This window comes from Phodopus roborovskii, unplaced genomic scaffold (assembly GCF_943737965.1).
Source record: "Phodopus roborovskii unplaced genomic scaffold, PHOROB, whole genome shotgun sequence".
Lineage (NCBI taxonomy): Eukaryota > Metazoa > Chordata > Mammalia > Rodentia > Cricetidae > Phodopus > Phodopus roborovskii.
Window position 1 is genome coordinate 3,996,580 of NW_026126576.1, and position 23,843 is coordinate 4,020,422.

General features: G+C 47.2%; 1 protein-coding gene across 1 annotated transcript; it reads left to right on the plus strand.

Annotated features, from left to right (window-relative positions):
- Positions 1-21,116: 21,116 nt before the first annotated feature.
- LOC127236057 (nucleophosmin-like) lies at positions 21,117-21,783 on the plus strand. The gene is made up of 2 exons (XM_051203474.1): positions 21,117-21,665; positions 21,748-21,783. The coding sequence occupies exons 1-2, from the start codon at positions 21,117-21,119 to the stop codon at positions 21,781-21,783; spliced, it is 585 nt and encodes a 194-aa protein (XP_051059431.1).
- Positions 21,784-23,843: the final 2,060 nt, after the last annotated feature.

Genomic DNA, 23,843 nt, shown 5'->3' on the forward strand with positions numbered 1-23,843 from the left:
AGATAAAAAGAGCATAAGTACAGTGAGAATATGCATGATAACATGTATGTAGGTATGTAAAGATGCCAGCTGTTTTTCTCAGTTACTCTTCATTTTGATTTTTGAGACAGGGTCTCTCCCTGAACCTGGAGCTTGCCCATCTGGCTTTGGGTGTCTGGCCAGCAAGTCTGTGCCTCCTCAGCACTGAGATCGCAGGCATATCCCCACAACTGACTTTTTCACGTATGTTCTAGGGGAAATCAAGCTCAGGTCTTCATGTTGACTTGGCAAGCATTTTGTCCTCGAACCATCACCGCAGGCCCCACACCAGGGTGAGAAGCAAGATGGAGAGAGAGAGAGAAACAGTGAGCAGGGGCCAGTACCCAGCACAACACTAGGCAGTGTGGCTGCTTCGGGGATCAATGCTGGCTTAGGAGAAAGAGCTGGTGCTGAGCCCTTTGCAACACTGAGTATCTGGAGCACATGCACACTGTCATTAGCCAGCAATGTCCCCAAGATAGCTCTGCTAAGGTAACCCTGGGCCATTCTTCCCCACACAGCAGGCTCAGGAGCCGCTTCCTGCTTCTCCTGCTGCCTTTCCATGTGGCTGGATTTATTTTCACAACAATTTATAGTTACATTAAATATTAAAGGCACTTTGCAGGTGGTGTTTACTGTTTGAAGACTTAACAAATGTATGTTATGCTGGATAAAACAGCAGAACCACTTTGGAAAGCTGATCACTGGGGCTGGGCACAAGCAAGGTGACAGCTATTTCCATATTTTAATGAGACAGTGGCTTCAGAGCAGCCCTTTGCTGTGATTGGACAGAAGGATCACACAGGAGACAGAGATGGAGCCAGGGGATAAAGGAGCACTGTGCATAATAGGGTTGCCTGCCAAAGCCAGGGTTCACAGCCCAGCCCAGCCCAGCCCAGGCTGCCTCTTGGCATAACTCAACATAATTACATGATGTTGTTCATATTGTTGGGTCTTCAGTGTGGGTCTGGTGCTGCAATGAGTCTCTCTGCTACTTACACTATATACTTCTGCATCTTTATTATGAGTATTCACTGAGTTTCCCAGCATTGAATGAAGAGAGATACGGTTCCACCCTCTTAGAGCTTCTGCAGCATAGGCTGAAAGCAGATCAACTCAAAGTAAAAAATGGATGTCTGGTGAGGGAATGCCTTCCTGAGGATTTGCTTAAAAGACAACTGGGATCAGGCCTGGGGACAGCCAAGGGACAGACTCTGCAGGCAGACAGAACATCACATGCAAAGGTCCTGGGGCAGAAGTGTTTGGTGCAGTCTGGACACTGACAGGAAGCCAATGACACCCTACAGGCCAGAGTGGAGAGGTGGGTAGGTGACATCATAATCCTATTGAACAAATAAGACAGCCAAGTGTGGAGATGCTCATGGGTAAAGCTGAGGTCCTGCAGACAGGAAATGCTTCCTGAAGAGATCCATATGGATCCAGGAGAAGGCTAGGTACTTAGCTCCTGGTCTGTGGACAACCCTGGGGACATTAAGGCTGATGGAGACTGTGCACTGATCATGAGGACAGCAAGAAGCCACATTTGACATCCCTGCCACATTCTGGATGCTGTTTCTCCTTTAACCGCCACCAGTCCTTAGCCAAGAGTTCTTCTGTCTACCAGCATAGAAATCATGGTGAGCAAGGACAAACTCTTCCAGGGCTGCTGCCTGGCAGCTTGTGTTATCCTCAGTGCTTCCCAGCAATGGGCAGTGGGTAGCAGACAGGTGTAAGCAGTGCTCTCTAGTGTTGCAAGTCCCTGTGCATGCCCCAGGGGCCCAGATCCTTGGTCCTGGGCCATGGCCAGTGATGCAGCTCTTACCCTGGGGTTTAAGATCCTCATCCCTGCAAGCCCAGCAGCCCTCTCTGCTCTTCTAGCAATCAATTCTACTAAATGATGCTAGGTCCCTGCCTCTGTGGTGCCTGTGCTTAGAAGCAAGGGTACCCAGCAGGTCACCCAGGAACTGGGCATCAGACATGATAGGTAGCCCATTGCCTGTAGGATATGCAATCTTAGGAAGGATAATTATAGATGGATAGAATCCCCAGCAGGCTGGCCATCCCCTACCCATCTTTAGCTGTCAATCAGCAGCTTCCTGTTTTGTGCTAAGTCAGGGCCTGGATGCAAATTGACTGTTGAGGAACTCAGACTAAGAGCTGATGATTGAAAACCAGACGCAAGTTGCTGGACCTTCTTTAGCTGTTAAACTGTACCAGTTTTGACCTATTCTTGTCAATTAACAAAATGTAACGCCATTGTGCTATCTCTGACATCTTCTGTCTGTCACAGGTACAGGCTGCACTACTAAAAGGCCGCCAGAAGGAAGCCATTTATTGGGCATCATGATGCAACACCGGGGAAACAGCAGGGAGAAGTCTCTCAGGGGGCTCACTCACTCACCCTGAGCAGCCTGGTTAAGCATAAGGCCAAGAAGTGGTATTTATTCAAGCACAGATATTTGCTGGAGCCAATCAGAGTCTTACCTGTTAGCACCAATCACAGTCACTGAGGCTTATGTTTTTGAACCAATCATGACTTTGCACCTTAGCACCAATCAGAGCAATCTCCTTCACAGGGGACCTGCTCCTCCACTGGCCAAGGTGGGAATGGTCACAGGATCATCCACAGCCCACTAAGGCTTGTGCTTGCAAAAATAGTCTGACACAAACTACTATGCCTCCTCAAGCCTGGGCTATCAGCTGTTATCTTTACATAGATATCTCCGGGTATCCACAGAATGATCAAGATGGCTCCCAAAAGGCATAAGGGTAGGTCAGCTGGCTGCTAGACCAATAGTCCTTTTTACTCAAGACAGCTCATACCCGAGAGCCCAGTAATTGCTAAGGAGAGGCAATGGCTCCCTCCCCAGGGTCTTTGCTTTAAACGGGAGTGTTTAAAATAAAAACTTACCATCAATGCCAAGAGTGATTTTTAACAGATATTAACACTGTCTAACCCTGCTCTGTACCCTGAGAAAAGTGGTTGCCCTCTGCATCTGCCCCAGTGTTGGTGCATGTGTGGATACATGTGTGTCCCAGGCACTGCATTTCATAGCAACACTTCCAGATAGGTTATCGATGTCTGTATATCTCTACTTCTACAGATGGGGAAACTGAGGCATGGAAATACTCAAGAATTCCACTGGCTAAGCATAGATTTGAAACAGCTACTCCCAGGCCTGCCATTCTGATTCCCCAAAGGAGTGTGACATTGTGTCTCATGTGGGATTCAAACCAAAAACAGAATCACAGATAACCCTGCAGTCAGCCCCTTCCCCCACACCCCAGAGCCCCGACTCATGCCCCCAATTGCTCCTTCTCCCTTTTTGTTGGCTCTCCGTTGATTAGTTCAAGCAAATATTCCACAGAGCATGCATATTCCCTGGGCTGCTCATCTGACTGATGGGGTTGTCACAGGCTCCTGGAAGGAGCTTGCCCCGACTGCTTCTCTGTAGATAATGAACTTGACCTGGGAACATTTCTCAGGTTTCCCTGCTGTGATTCTCCACTGCACACCCTGGGACTCCTGTAGATGGAGGAGTTAGGAAGGCCAGCAGTTCAGAAAGGGCTATCCTGCCCCCTCACAGCCATGTCAGCTCCATGCCACCAGCACACCAGAGCTGGTCAGGGGTGGGACTAGGGCTTGATCCTCGGGATCTCTGGGCCCTGAGTTCTAGCAGCTTCATAAGCTGCTAGGATTCTCAATGGAGGATTCACAGGGCCCAGAGTCATGGTAACCTGGCCAATATCAAAGAGTCCAGGATACGGATCAACTGCAGATGGAGAAAAGGCAAACTATAAGACGTGAAGATGAAGGCCTCGTTGCTGAAGTGGGAAGGCAGGCCCCAAGATGGGCAGGACACATTTCTAAGCTATGTGTTAGATAGCTCCTTTCATTGTTTATTGTAGAATATACTTAGTTGTGTCCTCAGCTTCAACCCACCAGACACAAGTGATGGATACCAGTAACTGCATTCCAATGAATTCTAATTGGTCTTAATAATAAAAACTCAGAGTCAGTTATCAAGGGGGTGAAAGCTGAAGGATCAGAGAAGCAGAGCGGCCTCTACCAATGCTCAGACAAAGGAGGTGATCCTGTCCTCAGACTGCCTCCTCAGGCTAACTGCTCTGACTGCATTCAACTGTGCGAATCTTCAGACTGCCTTTGAGTTCCTGTCTCCTCCCACCTTATATTCTTCTCTCAGCCCAGCCATATCCCTCCTGTCTCCACCTCCCTAGTGCTGGGATTAAAGGTGTGTGCCACCACTGCCTGGCCCCTATGGCTAACTAGTATGGCTATCTCTGCACTCTGATCTTCAGGCAAGCTTTATTTGTTAGATCATAAAGTGTCTGCTCCGTAGTGCTCTTGCCTCAGCCTGTGACAGCCTTCAGACATGACACATGGCTGGGGCTGGAGCACCTGGGTTTCTTTGGTCAGATCACTCACTCACTGGCAGTTCATGTTTCCAGAAGTTTCTCTGGATGAAAACCCAGTTTCTTTGCTATGAAGGTTCTTTAGAACCATAGGTTATAGGCCCACTTACCTCAGATTTATTCAGCATCTCCAGCCTCCCCACCAAAGACAAAAAAAAAAAAAACAAAAACAAAAACAAAAACAAACAAACAATAGCTTTATGAAGTCAGGTGGGCAGGGAGGTGGGGGTTGGATCTAGGAGGAGTATGGGAGTATCGGGGCTGGTAAAGATCATCAAAATACATCACATGGAATTCTCAAAGAGTTGATGAAATACAGATAACAAATATCCAATATTTTCTGGGTGCAATCTCGTGTTGAAGGTGAGCATCCCCATCTCACATCATAGTAAATGAAGGTTTGGGGAATTTAAGAAAACAAACAAACAATATAATGTCACAAGGATAAGCTGTGGCGGATCGAGAGTTGGAATCCTGGCATTCTGTCCCTGCCTCCAGCCCTCCGCTTGCTGCTTGCTGCTTGCAAGAGAGCTATCAGAGCCATCCTGAGGATTCTGCCTCCCAAAGCCTTCTCATTATTGGAGCCTCTCCCAGCTTCTCACTACAGAGAACTCTTCTGTCTCCCCACCCCCAGCTTCCAGAAAGTGAAGACTGTGACTCTTTCCCACCTTGAAGCATCCTGCACATCAGTACTATGCAACTCACCCTGAATCCACACCCAGGCCTGCTCTCCTAGCAGAGCTATCTCAGTCAGGAATCTCTTGTGTGGTGAGCGCCAAGTTCCTGGTACCCAGTGCAATGAAGGGAAGGCAGTGGGAAGAGAGAGGTCAGTGATGGGTGACAGTCCTCGCAGGCTAGCTCACTGAGCACTGAGCTTCCTTACTAGGGGTGCTGGGAGCCGGCAGGAAGCAGTGTGCTCCTCCTCCTCTTTGGGTCCCAGGACCAACTGCATTTCTCTGCTCCATTCTCCTCTTTGTCTCCCCCTCCCCCAGGACAGATCCCTGGGACTCTCCATAGACAATGTGGCCACAGTGTCACCCCACCAGCCCAGCATCCATACTGCTGCCTGCTCCATTGCACCTACTCTGCATTTGACTTATGATGTATTATTTTGCTTGAATACAGAAGGGAAAATATAGTTTCTACAACTGGCAATGGGAAAAGAATTTTAATAGCCTCTTTAGAAAATTGTAGACAGTATTGATTTAATACTAAAACTCAACATGTGTTAGGGCTTTTCATTTGGTTGGGATTTTTGTTTATTTTTCAACAGGGTTTCTCTGTGTAGCTTTGGAACCTGCTCCTGGCACTCACTCTGCAGACCAGGCTGGCCTTGAACTCACAGAGATCTGCCTGCCTCTGTCCCCCCCAGCCCCCCACCCCCCATCCCCGAGTGCTGGGATTAAAGGTGTACACCACCACTACCCAGCATCGCTTTGTGTTTTTGTATTATTATCATACAGGGTCTCATGTGGCCCAGGTTGGCCTGTAGCACTCTATACACAGGAGGATGATCTTAAACTCTTGATCCTCCTGCCTTGACCCTCCACCCCCCCCACACACACACGCTAGGATTATAGGTGTTCATATCATGTCCAGATTATATGGTGCTGGGGATGGAACCAGGTAGGAAAAACTGCTGACTGAGCCATATCCCCAGCCCCCATGTGTTAGATTCTTAAATGGCAAGTTGTGATATGAATTCTGAAATCATATCAATGAACTGTCTGCTCTGCCACATTAAAGTTTCAATGAAATACATGCCAAATAGACACAAGATTGGCTGTCTTTAGTTAAAATAGCTGCTGGGAGAAGGTGGCAAAAAAATGTGACACAAGAAATTCCTTTTATGAAGTTTTTTCAAAATACAGTTATTTCTGTAAAGTATATGTTGATGTATGGTGGGTTTATACCATAATCAGAATAAATTACTAAACATATTAAGTCCACTTTTCAAAAACAAAGCCTTTAGGCACCGGTCGTTTTCAAGTATCAAGAATTCTAAGGTCGAAAACATTTAAGCCATTCTGTGTATAAGCTTACCTTTTCACTTATGAATGTATCAAGGGCACTCATTCATGTCAAATATAACATATGATGTAAATAGCTACTATATTACCAGCTAAGCTCATACAGAGACTACACTGTGCAACGCAGACACATCAGCTCATTTCCATTCACTCTGCACAGCAAACCTGTGTCAAGTCCACAATGCCATCTCCATTCTGCAGATGGGGATACTTGCACACAGAGAGGCTTAGCTACTCCCACAAAAGACAATTTTAAACTCAGCCCTCTGGTTCTAGTAGACTTTATAGTAACAGAAAGTATGGAAGTCCCCAGATCTCTGAACAGATGGATACTGAGTATTTATAATGACTGGAGTTTAGGTTAGTGTTTGGGTTAGGAGCTTAGCGAGCTGGTTTGCATAGCAATGAATCATCACTCACCTTGAGTTACCGGTGATCTTGGTATACCTGGTATTGTTTAATTCCAAGATCTGGAGAACACTGGATCTTTGCCAACACATGCTGCTAAGATTTGGTAGATACCAAATTTAAGGGGTGCCTTTATGGGGCCCACTTCTTATTCTATCATCTTTCTCTGTGACCCCATTTTTCTTTACACCACATGTCCCATTTGTATAGATCTGTGTATAGCCTAGAGAGCTGGGATTCTCTCCACCGCCACCCATCCAGACAACCCCTGGCTCCTGGAAGGCAAGAGGTGTTTTAAAATGCTGGGAAGATGATAATGACATTGATGACTACCTTATATGCCATCCTAGAGCCTTCATCCAGTAGCTGATAGAAGCAGAAGCAGACACCCACAGCTGAACACTGAGCTCCTGGAATCCAGTTGCAGAAAGGGGGGAGTGATGAGCAAAGGGGTCAAGACCTGGTTGGAGAAACCCACAGAGACAGCTGACTTAAACAAGGGGAAGCTCATGCACCCCAGTCTGATAGCTGGAAAAACAGCATAGGACTGACCCAGATTCCCTGAACATGGTGGTAGTTAGGAGGACTGGGTGATCAGGCTATGGGGCCTCTGGTAGTGGATCAATATTTACCCCTAGTATATGAATGGACTTCGGGAGACCATTCCACACAGAAGGATACTTTCTCAGGCTAAACACATGGAGTAGGACCTTGGCCCCACTCCAAATGATATGACAGACTTTGAAGATCCCCATGGAAGGCCTCACCCTCCCTGGGGAGCAGAAAGAGAATGGGATGGGGGTTGGGGGCAGGGGAGGAGGGGAGGGTGAGGAAACTGGGATTGGCATGTAAAACAACTTGTTTCAAATTTAAATAAAAAATATTATCACAAAACAAAAATGCTGGGAAGAAGGGACTGTATCTGATCGACCTAGCCCCTCCCTAGGGTTCCTGCACCCTGTGCCTACATCCTGTTATGATCTTTCCCTCATACTGCTGGAACCAGCTCTGTCTGCATTTGTCTGGAGGCCTCTGGTCCTCTGGAGAGGAGCTCAGAAGTGTTGTCAAAAGCAAATGGAAGCATTCCATAATATCCCCCTCCCCCCTCCCAAAATTAAGCCACTCCAAGGAACACTTGTTCTCTCTAGAATGACCCTGTAGGGTGGTATCACAGGTGCCCTCCGTACATGCTTTCCTTGCTCTATTTTCATGTGTATTGCTCCTCTCCACAACCCTGCCACTGGTTTCCTGAAACATTTCTTAAGATATCCTTCAAACCTTTGCCCTCAGGCTTGCTTCTAGGAAAATACATGTAAGACAGCCTGGCCCTGAGCCCTAAGCACCACCATTCTCCCCTGCTCCCTAGTCTCAGCGTATATATTGAGTGGTTAAACACCAGGGTCTTAGAATCCTAAAACTGGGAAGCCAGAGTTAAGGAAAAAAGCCATATTAGGGGGCTAGAGAGATGGCTCGGTGGTTAAGAAAAAAGCCATATCAACTATAGTTTCCAGAGAGTTTGGTGATGAAACCCTCTGGGAGGGATGTATCATCAGGATACTGGGAGGGGGTAAATTAGTTTGTAAATGGCATTTGGCCAGTACCTAAGAATTTTGCAAGCTGGTTGTTAAAACTTGGGAGCTTGGATTTGGCCATAGTGGGAAGGGTTACACCATTGCAGTAGCTATGAGCTACCACAAAGCCGTCCTCATCCCACTCCATAGGGAGCCAATTTAGCACCATATCACTGTGCATAACTCTCCAGGTTACAAAGAACCTGGGCAACACATAGGGTATTTTAAACTGTGGGTTCTGAAGCCAGGGAGCCTTGGGTTCAACTGTGTTGTTGCTGGTTGTATTTGTGACCTTCTTTGGGGTAAGGCCTCTTAGCATGATCAGTAGGAGGGCTGCTGAGTTGGTACCCTGCATGCAGAAGCAGCTCAAGACATGACAGCTAGGAAGTTTAAAAAGACAGGAACCAGTCTGAAGAGACAGCTCAATCGCTGAAGAGCTTGCCTTATAAGAATTAGGACCTGAGTTCAATCCCTGGAACCTACATTTTAAAAAGCCCATCATGGTGATACAGCCTTGTATCTCGGAGCTGCAAAAGTAGAAACAGGCAGATCCTATGGGCTAGCTGGCCAGCCAGCCTAGCTGAATCTTTGGTTTCCAGGTTCCCTGGAAGACGCTGTGACAATTAACAAGGTGGGGTCGAGGCACAAAAAAGCCCAGATCATGGTGTCAGGGACCACAGCCCTGATGTCCAAAGGACAGCAGAACATCTCACTACAATGTACCCCATGGCTTCCCTCTCCTGATGTCAGCCCAACCCTTTCCCCGTGCAGTGGCTCTGTGCTACCCAGGAAAGATGATCTGATGCTCCCAGCTTAGGCTTGCCATGCCAGAGCTGAGCCTGCTCTCTCTATTAACTCCTCAAAGGGAGAAAGCACCAGGATGTGTCCCCAGTGTCCTTTGGGAGGCAGCTTGTTGTGCCTGTGCAACTGAAATCACGAAGCCCTGAGCCCAGGGGCCACACTCCTAGGGCAGTAGGGTAATATAAATCCTCCCAGGAAAGCTGTCATGTGCATTGTTAGGTGGGTGTGGCCAGCTCTGCCAGTCAACAAACCTGGTCTCTGGGCCAGCTTTCTACAGCTGATGGTTTCCCAGCTTTGATCACCTCTGGCTCAGGCATGGAGTAGCCTTCCTCAACTGTGATTGCCAGAAATAGGTGGCTCAGTTCCCAGCTTGCTTCCTCTTGGAAGGACATCCCCCATCAGATTTGCATAGCTTATAATTCTGGTGACTGGATAGCATCTACAGTATGGTGCTAGCCCCCTAGACTGCTCCAAAAACTGGTTGAGAAGGAGAAAGGGAACCACAGTGTGTAGAACTGGATACACAGGTAAAGTCACTTTGCTATGTGAATTCACTATATGAGACCAATATTAATCCCCGTCAAAGATGGTGTCTAAAGACCTCATCACAAGACCCCACTTGAGGGTCTTGGAACCCCAGCACATGGACCTCTGGGGGAAATACTCAGCCCAAAGACTATAGCAGCCTCCCACATTAAGCCTTCCCATCCATGAACAATGGATGGCAATTGTTCAACACTTGCTATGTACCTTCCTCTGGGAAGAGGTTTGTGCAGGGGCCGGGGCACAGCCAGTACAGAGAAGGAAGGTAAGCTGAGCTGAGAGTGGCAAATCGGGCTGGGACTTGGGGTGAGGAGCCATTCATCTTCAGCTCCCCCACCATCCTCCATGGGTTCAGAATGCGGTCCATACATCACACTTGTAAACGTTTACTGCAGGTGTTTCACCAGGACCCAGAGTTATGGGCTTGCTGAAGAAGCCCTCGGGAGAACAGAAAAGACATTTACTGTGGAGTTTTCAGGCCGGATTTTCCATTAGTAATCGTGAAAGACGGCTTTTATTAAGCACTTACTCTTTGTCAGGGACTGTGACACCAGGAGACGGTCTCATTCGGCTGCCACATCAAGGGTGTATGGCAGCCACTATTCTACTTCATCCCATAGCTGAAGAAACTGGGTCTCAAATAGGTTAGATCACTTGTCTTAACGCCACAAACTCAGTTAAGAGCTACAGAAAGCCACCTACCCATCATCATTGTGCCAAGCCTCCACACTGTAAAGGTCAATGGACCAAAGCCTCTTGCTTCCATATGCCCATGGGCAATAGCATGCAAGCCAGGGGGCATTCCTCTGGCTTGTTCTGTTTCTGGAGAAATGCTGGTGCTCCCTCAGGAATGTTTAAGAATTCCCTTCCTGTTTTCTACCCTTCCATATTGGTGATTTCTTGCTGTTCATCAGGGAGAAGGGGCAAGAGGCCACTGTGACAAAGAAGACAAAGAAGACAAAGAAAGCTCCCACCATACCAGCTCCATGTGCCAGTCCCCTGGAGCTAGACAACCCATCTCTGTGACTTAATGTTCTGTGATAGAGGCGCAAAGGTGCAGATATCCATCTAAGTGCTGGCTGTGGAACCCACACTGTGGCCAATGACTCAGTCATACTGGAATCACTTTGTTCAGGCTGGTGTGGGCCAGCACTTCCCCAAGAAAATGCCACTGGGCATCCATGGTGTCTTTAAATGAAAGGGAATCTCATTCTTCCTGTTGGTGGAAGCTTTGTCTCCCCAAGCCACTTTGGGGTCTGCTCACTGCCAAGCAAAGATGTGATGCAGGTCAACTTTCTCCAGCTTCCATGGGTGCTGGGTGCATTTGCCAGCAACACACCCCAACACTGAGCTTCAACATGCACCTGTGTGGTGCTTGATCCCTGATGAGCTTCAAAGCAGCCTGCTGGGGAAGGGACCAGCTGCCAGGCCTGCAATATGCACACTCCACTGAGGACAGTGCCTGGCAGGGACCCCAGTGTCTGAGAGACAGGGGTCACTGTGGCTGGGCTTCGGTGAGCTGGCTTGGATTACTTGGTGATTGGCTCTGTGCTCTTGGAGCCTGGTCAGGTCAACCTGACCCCAGAGGCCTGTGAAATAACATGAGCAGTTGGCTGGCCACTGCCCATTCGGGCTGGGAAGCCAGAGTCTCAGCTGCTAAGAGCGTTGGCTGGCTTGTTCTGGAACCCATTCATGGAGCCTACAAATGGCTATGGGGTTCCTGAGGGAGGTCTCTGCCCTGCCAGGAGGGGAAGATGAGGAAAGGGTGATGGAAATGGGAGGGGGGAGAGGAGGGGTATTGGAGGAGGGGCAGGGGAGGAGAGGAGGGGCAAAGGAAAAGAGGAGGGTAAGAGAGGAGGGGCTGCCCCTTGTAGGTTGTATTTCTCACGCTCCAAGGTCAGGGGTGGCTGGGAATGGCCAAGGGAGAGACTAGATGGAGACAGGAGCCCCAGAAAAACCAAGAACACTTTCTGTCTGTCTGTCTGTCTGTCTGTGTCCCTTGACTGATCAAGGGGCTAAGAAGATTGGCCTATTGGTGAAGTGTGAGAGTCTGAATTTGATTCCCAGAGTCCACATATAAAAAGGTCAGCATGGAAACACAGGGATGGGAGTTGGAAACATACAGATCCCTGGGCTGGCTGGCCACAGCAATAAATAAACACTAACCCATTTAGTGTAGCTCCAGACCAATGAAAGGACCTGTCTCAGGAGCAAGGGGACAGCACCTGGTGAGTGGCAGCAGAGCCTCCATACCCATGCACATACACAAACATGATTTTACACACACACACACACACACACACACACACACGTACCTGCACAAACATGATCTCTCTCACACACATACACACACACACACATGCACACACACGAGCACACACACATATACTCGCAGCACTTTAATAGAACCTAACAGCACTTCCTTAGCTGAATAAGGATCAACTGTGTATATATAAGGTCATACTCTGACCTTATTTCAAATTTTCCTATTTCCTTGTGAAGAAGTTTCACATCTATGTTTTGTGCATGAATGTGGGTGGATACATGCATGCCATAGCACATATGAAGGTCAGAGGATATGGGTCTCGGGGATAGAACTGAGGCCATCAGGGTAGGAGGTAGGTCTCTTCTCTTGCTGAACCATCTCATAGGCTCTTTCTCTCTCTCACTGTGTGTGTGTGTGCATGTGTGCATGCGTGCGTGCGTGTGTGTATGTGTGTGTGTGTGTGTGTGTGTGTGTATTTAAGGACTGCTCTGATATAACATTAAACTTGATGAGTGAGGTTTCTGACACTGGTTTTATAGTACTGGGGATGGAGACCAGGGCCTGTGCATGCTAGACAAATGCTCTACCACTGACCAACATCTCCAGCCGTGTGTGTTAGTTAGGGTTTCTATTGCTGTGGTATTACTTCCCGACCAAGCCACTTCCAGAAGGAAGGATTTATTTGCTACTATGGTTCCAGAGGGACCCAGAAGGACGAGTCCATCAACACAACAGGAAAGCGTGGCAGTTGGATCAGCCAAGCTAAGATACACTCTCACTCAAGCAGGAAGCAGAGCAAATGACAGTCTGAAACCTCAGTACTGGCTTCCAGTGACACACTTCCCCCAGCAAGGGCCCACCTTCTAAACCGACACAAATAGCACCACTGGTGACCAGGTGCTCAGGCATCTGGGCCTCTGGGGGCCACTGTTATTGTGAAACACACTGACTAAGGCTTTTACACCTACTGAGATCTGCCTCTGGAGCAACTGCTTCGCTTGCCTCCCTCATCCCAGGCTTGCTATCCTGTGTGTGTGTCACACACACAAGGAATTGAACCAGCCATGTAACCGAGCTCTGCTTTCATCTCTGTCACTCTCATTCCGTGACAAAGTATGATGGAAAAGTTCATGTCAACAACTCTGCCTCCTTTCACAGAAAGGATATGTTGGGAGATGTGTCTGTCATCAGCCCACCATGGCATTGGGTCTGGCAGACCCTGCCAACCCTACCACGTTCCTCCTTTCACATTAAAGACATCTCAGAGGGGATGAGGGATGAAAATACAGACTTCCTCTTGGATTAATTTGACTGGAAGGGAGTCCAAGTTTGAATTCTTCACCTCTATTCTATCTGTTGTCTGTGGCTACTGGCCTATCTGGAGTCTGTTCATTGCGTGTGCCTATGCCTGCACCAGCCGGAATGCTGTCTAATGTCTGACTGCCCCCAGCAAAGGGCTTTCTCTGTATTTATTAAGCAGCACTGAAAATGAGGCATGGGAGAGGGACATGGCATTCTTTACGGAAATCTTTAGCAGAGTTTTACAAGGGAAAGGGTAACTCTACAGATTCCAACTGACCCGGAAGCACTCAGTACTATGAACATACACTAGCAAGCGCTACCAGGTTGCTTCCAACATTTATAGTGGATGTTTGTTGTATAATGTCGTTGCCAACCTGCTGGCTGTTTTCATCACCACATACACTTGCAAACACATGTTACTCTGGGTCAGGGGCATGGAAGAGTACATAACTCAAGATTAAAGCTATGCATTAGCTTGGTCTGTAAAGGATGTTTGCATGGGGGACCCAAGGGAAAAGTAACATTGATTATATTGCTTGCTCTCTCACAGTCTTCTCTCTCTCTCTCTCTCTCTCTCTCTCTCTCTCTCTCTCTCTCTCTCTCTCTCTCTCTCTGGTTATTCAAGACTGGGTTTCTCTGTGTAACAGTCCTGGCTGTTCTGGAACTTGCTTTGTAGATCAGGCTGGTCTTGAACTCACTGAGATCCACCTGCCTCTGCCTCCCAAGTGCTGGAATTAGAGGTGTATAAACCACTGCCCAGTCTTACATTGTTCACTTAAAGGTAGGTAGAACTGAAACCTGATGAACACACACAGTAGCACAGCAGGCTAAGTTCACATTGTTAAATGTTTTCAGTGCATGTTAACTTTGCTTCAAGGACTGCCAAAAGTTCAATCTGGGGGAGGGGGGTTGTAAAAAAAATAGTTTTATAGAATTGTCACTACATCGTGTTCTCCAGGAAATGTCACGGTTAGCTCTGCACAGCCAGGCAGAAAGTTGTGCCCCTGAGTTCCAGAATGCCTCACTGCCTATGAATTCAAAATGAGCACACATGCTTCACAGATACTAATGACTGATGGCCAAGGGTAGTTATGCCAGAATGTGTACCCACTGTATAAACCCACCAGCCCCTTGCAACTGGGAGTAACCCTAAATAGCTTCCTCCATGGGAATGAGCTCCCAGGGTCTACCTGGCTGGGACCAGAGGTCACTATGTCCTCCTTTTCCCCTTAGGGGAAGTCAGACACAGGGCCCAGTAATTATCACTCTTAACTCAGCTTCATCGGACATCTAATTAATGCAGAGTTTTCCCTCCGACCGTTGCATCCTGAGACACTGGCCCCCGAGTCTGACTGCTGTAATGACCCCGATCAGATCAGCTGTGACCACCCACAGGAGTGTGAACATGTGATCATCATCACATGATTATCAGCTGTCTAGGCTTTAGCCAGCTAATAGCCAGACAGCCTGTGGCTATAACCATCAATATCAGCCGACACAGAGGTAGAGGGCTGATATAGCAGCCCTCCCGAGTTGTAGCACATAAAATGATAGTTTTTAGTTGGCGCTATGGCACCAGAAGTGCTGGGGAGTGTTGTTCCAGCCATTGCCGTGTACGGACATCTGTGGCTCCAGCCATTGCCGTGTACGGACATCTGTGGCTCCAGTGAAAGGAGAACAGTAGGTGACCAATAGAAAAGTGTGCTTGGCTAAGAGGAGGAGGAACTGACCAATGCCTTGAAACTCTCTACTGAGGACCTGAGACTATATGTGGTCCAGATGGTCCAGAGTCACTGAGCACCTGGGCCCCACCCTCCTGTCTCTCAATCCTGAGAAGAGCACCTATCGAGGAGGCAGAGTTGCTGGGACCCAGGCTCCGGAGGGGAGAGTATCATACAAGGTAATAAACGATGCCTGCAACAAAATAGGCCTCTCTCCCTTCTCTTCCTATCTCTCTTACAGCCCTCTCGTCTTTTCTCTGACCCTTGCTCTCCTCCCATTATCTCCTCTTCTCCTCCCCATCCCCTCTCCTCCCTCTTTCTCCCGCTCCCCCCTTGGCTAGCACTTCCTCTTTCCTTTCTCCTCACCCCTTCTTCCCGTCTCTCCTCACTCCCCCACTTCCTACCTCATTCCCTCCTCTGCTCTCTGACTCTCACTCCTGTGAAAAGTCAAATATAACTTCCCAGCATCCCTCGGCTTCATGAGTCAGCCTCATGTAGGCTTGGGGCTACAGAGGAGGAAGCGTCTACTATATCAATGATTATCAGTCAACTGCGAAAGCATTTCTCTAGGTGACAACAGAAATGACATTTTTCAACTAGCTGTCCCCAACTGTTCTCACAGAAGTCCTGACTGTGATCACCCAAGCCCATTACCACCCAGACCTGCCTGGTTTTGTCACCTTGGTCTTATACTACATATTCTAGACCAGCCCAAGCGATTCTCTTTTCCCCCATCTGAGTCCTGTCCAGCCCAATGATCCCCTTCCCATCCTCTAGCCACCATCCTGTGAGGCCAGGGTGGGGCTGGGGGGCAGATCCGTCCACTCCTGCTGTGACTGGGAAACCAGGGGCACTCTTCCCTGTGCAGTCAGCCTGCACTTGCCCCCTTTCCTCTTCCTGTATCAGATGGCAATGTATTCCACTCCTGCCATCCTAGAGTCTCCCAGAGTCCCTGCAGAAGGAGGTTCTGGCCTGACTTAGCATTTCATCCTGACCAGGGAGGGCCCTCTTCAGGATGACAAGGAAGGACAGCTTAGGACTAGAACATCAGAAGTGTGTGTCAGCAACCTGCCTCCCTGCCCAAACAGACAGCAGACCACCTCTGAGGTTCATATTAACCCTCAGACATCATCTCTGCAGATTAGTTGAATACCTACCTGGCCAACCCCAGCAGGTAGCTACCTCTTCTCAGAGAACCTAGTGGTGTCTTCCACTCACATCCTGTCCACAATCCATCCCCTGAGCACTTGCATTCTTGGTAACACTATCTTGAGACAAGGTCTGGTTATATAGCCCAGCTGGACTCAAACTCATGATCCTCCTCCCTCAGACTCCCAAGTGCTGGGGCCATGGGTTTGTCCCATCATCCCCAGCTTGGCCCACTTAGGTTAGTCAACTGTGAGCAGGAACGTGCTCTGTAACAAGCTTGAGAGGGTGACATAAATGCTGACTCCTGGCATTGACTGTAGAATCGAACTTCAGGCTGAGGACTGAGTGTATACCTGCTAACCAGGACTAGTTCAATTGTTGGTGAATGACAGACACTCCGGAAGCTGAGTTAGCACCTCCACTACACACAAGGGCTCTGCTTGGGCATAGTTGCTCAGATCCTGGCATTCCTTACAAAGACAAACCTCAAGTGAGCAGAGTCACAATAAAGCCTGTTCTGTAAAAGGGAAGAGAGAATAGGTATTTGTTGAACAGTGATGAAATGAGCTGGGGATGTGAAGCTCAGCAGTAGAGCACTTGTCTAGCAGTTAGGAAGCCCTGAGTTTGATTCCCAGCACTGAAAAAATCACCACTACCACAAAAGGGGAGAGAAGATACTAAATAACTGGGGGTACGGGGCAGGGTTGGGGTGGCTCAGTCCTACAGGGCTTGCCTTATAAGCATGAAGGAGCTGAGTTTGAACCCAGAACCTATGTGAAAAATCTAGTGTTACAGTACACGCTTGTAATCTCAGCATCGAGGATGTGGAGCTGAGAGGATTCCTGGGACTTATTTGCCAGCTATCTGAGCATTCTTGGGGAGTTCTGAGCCAGTGAGAGCCACACTCCAAAGGAAAAACACCCAAGGTTGACCATTGACCTCTGGTCTACCCTTCCCCTCCTCTCCCCCCCTCCCGCCCGCTCCACCATCCACATCCGCACACGAATAAATAAATAATGAATGAATCATACTATCTCACCAGCTTCATCTTAAGCCTACCACTGCTAATTCCCTACTCAACCATCCTGAAGCCATCAGGGAACATCTTGAGTTGGGAACCTTTGCATAGCAGACTGCCTAGCAGCCTATCTCCCTCCCTGGTCCTTTACTTTCTCAGGAAAGCCTGAAATGGCTGCCCTCCTGATGCCTGCACACCATGCCCAGCCCTGCCCTCTGTGACTGCCCTGACTGTAGAAGTTTAGCTGTGAGCACTCTGAAAGGGTCTCACTAGCTTGCTCTCTGCTTGTTTCCCTTTACTGTGTCCTCCTTCTGTCTTCTCAGCCCACTTAGTTCCTTCCTGGACATCCACCAATCCCATCAGTCTCGAATGGCGAATGGGTGGCTCCTGGGAACTTCAGAGGGGACCAGCACCCTGGAATGTCTCTAGCCTGTATCAGGTCTAAGCAAGTTGGAAAGCCAGCGAAGCTCTAAACAAAGACAGGTGAGTGCCTTAGATCAGCCTGCACTGGAGTGAGGGGACTCTGCCCTGCACAGCTCTGCCGACAGAATGAATCAAAGCCTCCAGGTCTCTGTTCTAGAGGATATAGGATCTGTCAAGGCCATGGACAAAAAAAGCCAAGGATCTTGGGAGAAAGAGAGGATCTTTCTTGTGAGTGATGACTCATCCATGCCTGGAAAAGTCTAGGGAAATGGATCTCAACTTTCCCAATGTAGTTCCTTATATTGTGGTGACCCCCAATAATAAAATTATTTTTCTGCTACTTCATAACTGTAATTTTGCTACTGTTATGAATCATGATGTAAATATCTGATATGAGACTCCTGTGAAAGGGTAGTTGGACACCTCCAGTGGTCTTGGCCCACAGACTGAAAACTACTGGTCTAGAAAGACCCCTAGCTGTGCTCAGAGCCATGAATAGTTATTTGGCTTCACTCAGACCTAACAGTCAAAGTAGAAACTGTGAGTGTTGCAGTCTTCAAAAATTCATAGAACATTCCAGAAAAAGTCTTAAATATCTTATGGGGTAAAGGGAAGAGAAACGGTTAGCATCTGGTGGGAAGCCTAGAGCTCTTCATGGTATTTTGAGGCATTGGGAGATGTGTAGACAATCAGGGTAGGTTCCTAGGACACAACAGGTCCCCAATTGATCTTCAGGTCAGAGATAAACTCTGCCCCGTTACTAAGTCAGAGTCTTACTGCACACCTATAACTAAGACAGCAAAGCAAAGACACAGACCAGGCAAAATTTGTGAGAAGTTGGACCCAAGGATGAACATGGAACCAATTTGTAGCCAAGGCTGGCTGGCTCCAGTCCTGGGGACCAGGGACGCCTGATGTCACTGGACCCCACACTACACTCTGCCTTCAGCTCTGTCATCTCTGACTTACCATTTCTCTCCATTCTGATACAGTGATCTGGTTCTATGCAGAATGAGTGGCACTACCTGAGGCTCTTTGCTGGAGGCCACATGGCAGGATTCTGGGCTAGAACAGGTGACCTCTGTCCAAATCCCAGATGCCATACTACGATTTATTAAAGCTTGCCTGGGGGTACAGAAAGCAAAACTAGCCACAAGCCACAGAGTCAGGCACACCTTTAATCCCAGGACTCAAGAGACAAGCAGATGGATCGCTGTTAGTTCAAGGCCACACTGAGCTACATGGAACTGATCCAGTCTAAAAGAGAAACAGCTCACACAAAGGTGATCTCAGCACTTGGGATCACATGCCTTTAATTCCAGGATTTGAGAGGTACAAAAGGAAGAAGCAAAGTCAGTCTTAAAGATTTTCTCTCTAGCCACACTGAGGAGAGGACAGCCCTTTCAGCCCGAGGTAGAGGTAAGAACTAGCGGTTAGCTGCTTTGCTGCTCTGATCTTCAGCTTGAAGCTTGAACCACAGTATCTGCCTCTGTTTTTATTAAGTCATGTTACACATGATGGCTTTGTTAAATAACACCAGAGTGTGCCCTCCAATACTACAGGCCATGTCCCCAGGGCCCTGGCATAAGCTCCCTTTGGCTTCCAGTGGCTGAGCGCCGAACAAACCCACCTCCTGGTTGCCAGTGGTACAAGATCAGGCAGGGCTCCTCCCCAGAGGGTGGGTTTCATCTGCCTCTGGTCAGGCACAGGCAAGATTTAATAAATGGCTCTAACAACTCTGCCTTGTATGTAGCCTTTTGCAACTGTGAGGCCATCTAATTTCAGAAACCACAGCCCCAGAGCATCCCTGCTGTGTCTCGGGTTTTTGCCACCATGCTTAAACGGAAAACTTACTCAAACACTTCATGAATTAGTTCAGCCGATATTTACTAAGTGCCTTCCCCAGGCCAGGTATAGGGTAAGGGACAGGAATGACCTGCTGGGAATAAGACAAATGGCTCTACTTCACAAGCTTTTATTTAAGATGTTGGGGGTGGGAGTCAATAAGTCAAGCCCCTGCCTTGCAAGAGTGAGAAGCTGAATTCAATCCCCCAAACCCATGCAAAAAAATACAAGGTGGTCCCAGTTCTAGGAAGGCTTCAATGGTGGACCTGTGAGGCTCATTGAGCAGCCAGGCTGACCTAATCAGTGAGCTCCAGGCCAACCAGAGATCCTGTCTCAAAGTGGGTAGAAAGCATTTCTAAAGTTGACACCTAAGGTTGTCATCTGGTCTCCATACACACATTCACACACATGTACACACACACACACACACACACACACACACACACATGCACACACGGTTTAAGTCTTGGGAGGAGATGAGTGCCATTAGGCAGTGGGTAGGGTTCAGAACCCAATAGAGCCCCTGAGCATGTGAGGAAACCATAGAAACAGAGACTCCCCTCTGCCTTTCCAGCTTCTCTATAGCAGATCATAGAAGCTTTCCCTGGAACAGGTCACAAGCCCCTCCTGTGAGAGGTCTCTCCCCTATACTATACCCAGAGGGATTGGCCCATCTAGTCCCCAAGTTCATTACCATAGGACCCATTGAACCTACTCACCTCAGCAGCTTCTTTGTGACTGGCCATAAGTCACTGAATTTAGAACAAAAACACAAGCTTCCTGTTTCTTTAGGTTCTGAAGGCTCCTAGGTAGCATGAGATCTATGTCATCTCAATCTGCACATCTTTGTCCTGTCCATCTGTCTGCACTCTAGAGTCCTCAGCCATGAGCCAAGGAGGGGGTGGAAAGAATTGCCTCCTGCCCTATGTGAGATGAAGGATCTGAAGGAAGAAGGGTACCACTTAATCTCTGACAAAATGTCACCCAGCATCTCAGTCATGCTTAACAAGTGATGGAACACTTCACGGTCCTGCCTGTGCACCAGTGTATGTGAGTCTCTTATGCTTATGTGGTGTGAACTCTGTTCTCACTGAGATTTGCCCGAGCTGTTCATTCTTCTAGGGCTCCATTCCGTTCGCTGCCTCCGCTTCTTTTTGCTTCTCATTGTTTTTGTTGAATAGACCAGGTCATTGAACAACTTCCTTCCATCTGGATCTTGCTGTCTGCACTGTGCAGAGGTACCATTTGAATTAAGATGTGCCAGGTGGGTAAAACCTTGAATGAAGGGTGAGGGAGAAATTGTGCAGAACCCAAAGGGAAGAGGGTCCTTCAGCCTCTGTGCCTTCCCAGTGCTGTGGCCTCTGAGACCTGTTCTTTTTTCAGAACCCCCACCCTGCTACTTCAAGCATCCTCCACTTCGTCTTTGCTCAACTGAGTGAAACCTCCTTTGTCAACCTGCAGTGAAAGAGTCACCAATAAAAGTTCTTGGCCTCCTGTTGTGATTCTGTCCTGCCTGTCTGTTCTGAGGATCAGTAAGCAGTTTCCTCTGTCTGACTTCTTTCACACCGAAATGTGCATCTCCACATCATGGAAGACTCAATGGGCATGAGTCCTCTTGGGCCTCAGAACTACCTTTTTGGTCATGGACTGAAAGTTGATATAGATTATTACTTTAAGGTAGATAATGGTGAGAATGAACACCAGTTATCACTAAGAACGGTTAGTTTAGGGGCAAAAGATGAATTATGCATTGTAGAGGCAGAAGCAATGAACTATGAAGGCAATACAATTAAAGTAACACTGGCAACTTTGAAAATGTCTGTACAACCAACAGTTTCCCTTGGGGGCTTTGAAATTACACCACCTGTGGTCTTATGGCCAAGGTGTGGTTCAGGGCCTATGCACATTAGTAGACAGCACCTAGTAGCTGTAGAGGAAGATGCAGAGTCAGAAGATGAAGATGAGGAGGATGTAAAAGTCTTAAGTATGACTGGAAAGCCATCTGCTCCTAGAGGTGGTAACAAAATTCCACAGAAAAAAGTAAAAGTTGATGAAGATGAGGAGGAGGATGAAGATGATGATGAAGATGATTTTGATGATGAAGAAACTGAAGAAAAAGTCCCAGTGAAGAAATCTGTACAAGATACCCCAGCCAAAAATGCATAAAAATCAAACCAAAATGGAGAAGACTTAAAACTGTCAACATTGAGATCAAAAGCTCAAGAGTCCTTCAAAAAACAGGAGAAACTCCTAAAACCCCAAAGGACCTAGATCTGAAGAAGACTTTAAGGCAAAAGTGCAAGCAAGTATAGAAAAAGGTGGTTCTCTTCCCAAAATGGAAGCCAAGTTCATTAATTATGTGACAAATTGTTTCCTGATGATTGACCAGGAAGCTACTCAAGATCTCTGGCAATGGAGGAAGTCTCTTTAAGAAAATGGTTTAAACAGTTTGAAATAGTCTGTCTTACTTAATTTCTGTAACAGTTGATATATCTGGCTGTCCCTTTTATAATTCAAAGTGAGAACTTTCCTGACTTGGTTTGATAAATGTTGTCCAGATTCCATTGCCAAGAATGTGTTGTCTAAAATGCCTGTTTAGTTTTCAAAGACAGAACTCCACCCTTTACTTGGTTTTAAGTATGTATGGAATGTTATGATAGGACATAGTAATAGTGGTGGTCAGATGTGGAAATGGTAGGGAGACAAAAATATACATGTGAAATTAACTAAGTATTTTAATAAAGAAAAAAGAAGGTTCTTGGCCTGAGAAACAGAAAGCCCAAATCTCTAACAACAGGACAAACCAACTAGGTGTGGTATATTTGTGCAAAGGAACATTACTTAATAGTGAAAAATACATGAGTTATATATTAAATAAAAAAAGCTGGATATGAGTCATACAGGTAAAATTAATCTATAATACTAATAAGACTTTGTCTGGAGGTAAGAGTGACTGGAAAGGGGCATGAGGGAATCTTCTAGAATGATGGATGTGTTTCATAATTTTATCTGTATGCAATAATGTCTTTACTTAACATGATTATACCTTTCTGTAGGTGAATTTTATCTCCACTTCAACTCTAGAGTTATGAGCACAGCCAACATTTTAAGTATGTTTTGGGGAATGAACTCTGATCTTCTTGCTTGTATGACACATACTATACTGAGCTATCTGGCCAGTCAAGGTTTGGATTCTTGCAGTTGTTACTGAAGTGACAGGTCATTTGTTGTGTCTAGATCCACGTTCTGGATTTCCATCCCAGCTCTGCTTGGCTGAGTTCCCATTTGCCTTTGATGTCTTCCCTGGTGACACCCTGACCTAATTCCAAACCTCTCTGCCAGTGTCACTCACCAATCAAATTCACCCAAGAACTAAGATGTGGTGATATTTTGTTTTTGCTATAACAAATAAAGCTTACCTGAAGATCAGAGTGCTAAGCCACTATTTAGACAAAGAGGCCAGGCTAGTGGCCTGGCACTTTAATCCTAGCACTCGGGAAATAGAGGCAGATGGATCTCTGTTAGTTCAAGGGCACCCTGGGCTACACAAGATTGAATCTGTCTAAAAGAGAAACAGTTTACACAAAGATAATCCCAGTACTTGGGAGTCACACACCTTTAATCCCAACACTAGGGAGATGGAGACTGGAGTGATGTGGCTAGGTGGAGAGAGGAATATAAGGTAGGAGGAGACAGGAGCTCAGTGCAGTTAGTCTGAAGCAGCCTGAGGAGGCAGTCTGAGGACAGGATCCCCCTTTGGTCTGAGAATTAGTAGAGGTAAGAACTCTAGTGGCTGGCTGCTCTGATTCTCTAATCCTTCAGCTTTCACCCCTTGATAACTGACTCCGAGTTTTTATTATTAAAACTAGAGAGAATTCATGCCACACTAAGACTTGTTCTTCTTGTTTCAGTACCTTCCATATTGGAAAATGACAAATATAGCAGACTATAGAAAAATGTGCTTTGCAGGCGGATGATCTAATGAATTTACACAAAGTGATTATAAATCCAGGCAGAGGAGCACATGAGTTAGAGCTTAGTAATGTCCCTAAACTGTCACCCCTCACAAAGTCGCCACTACTCTCATGTCTAATGTGGTTGAGTGGGAACAGATATCCATTTCTCTAGGGACCCAGATTTACCAGAGTAGGAATTTCCAGTGGGAGTCACACATGCAGTGTGTGGCTATAATTTGTTCTCGCCATCACGCAGCACAATCCACTTGTTATAGCAAGTGTTTGTTGTTGTCTTTTGTTTCATTTTGTTTTGTTTTGTTTTTTTTTTTTTTTTTTTTTTTTTTTTTTTTACAGCAGT

Bases quoted from the DNA above. Each gene is read 5' to 3' on its own strand.
- LOC127236057 (XM_051203474.1), top strand. From the start codon at position 21,117: ATGGAAGACTCAATGGGCATGAGTCCTCTTGGGCCTCAGAACTACCTT. The intron at 21,666-21,747 runs GTACAAGATACC...TGAGATCAAAAG, and splicing joins AAGTCCCAGTGAAGAAATCT to CTCAAGAGTCCTTCAAAAAA.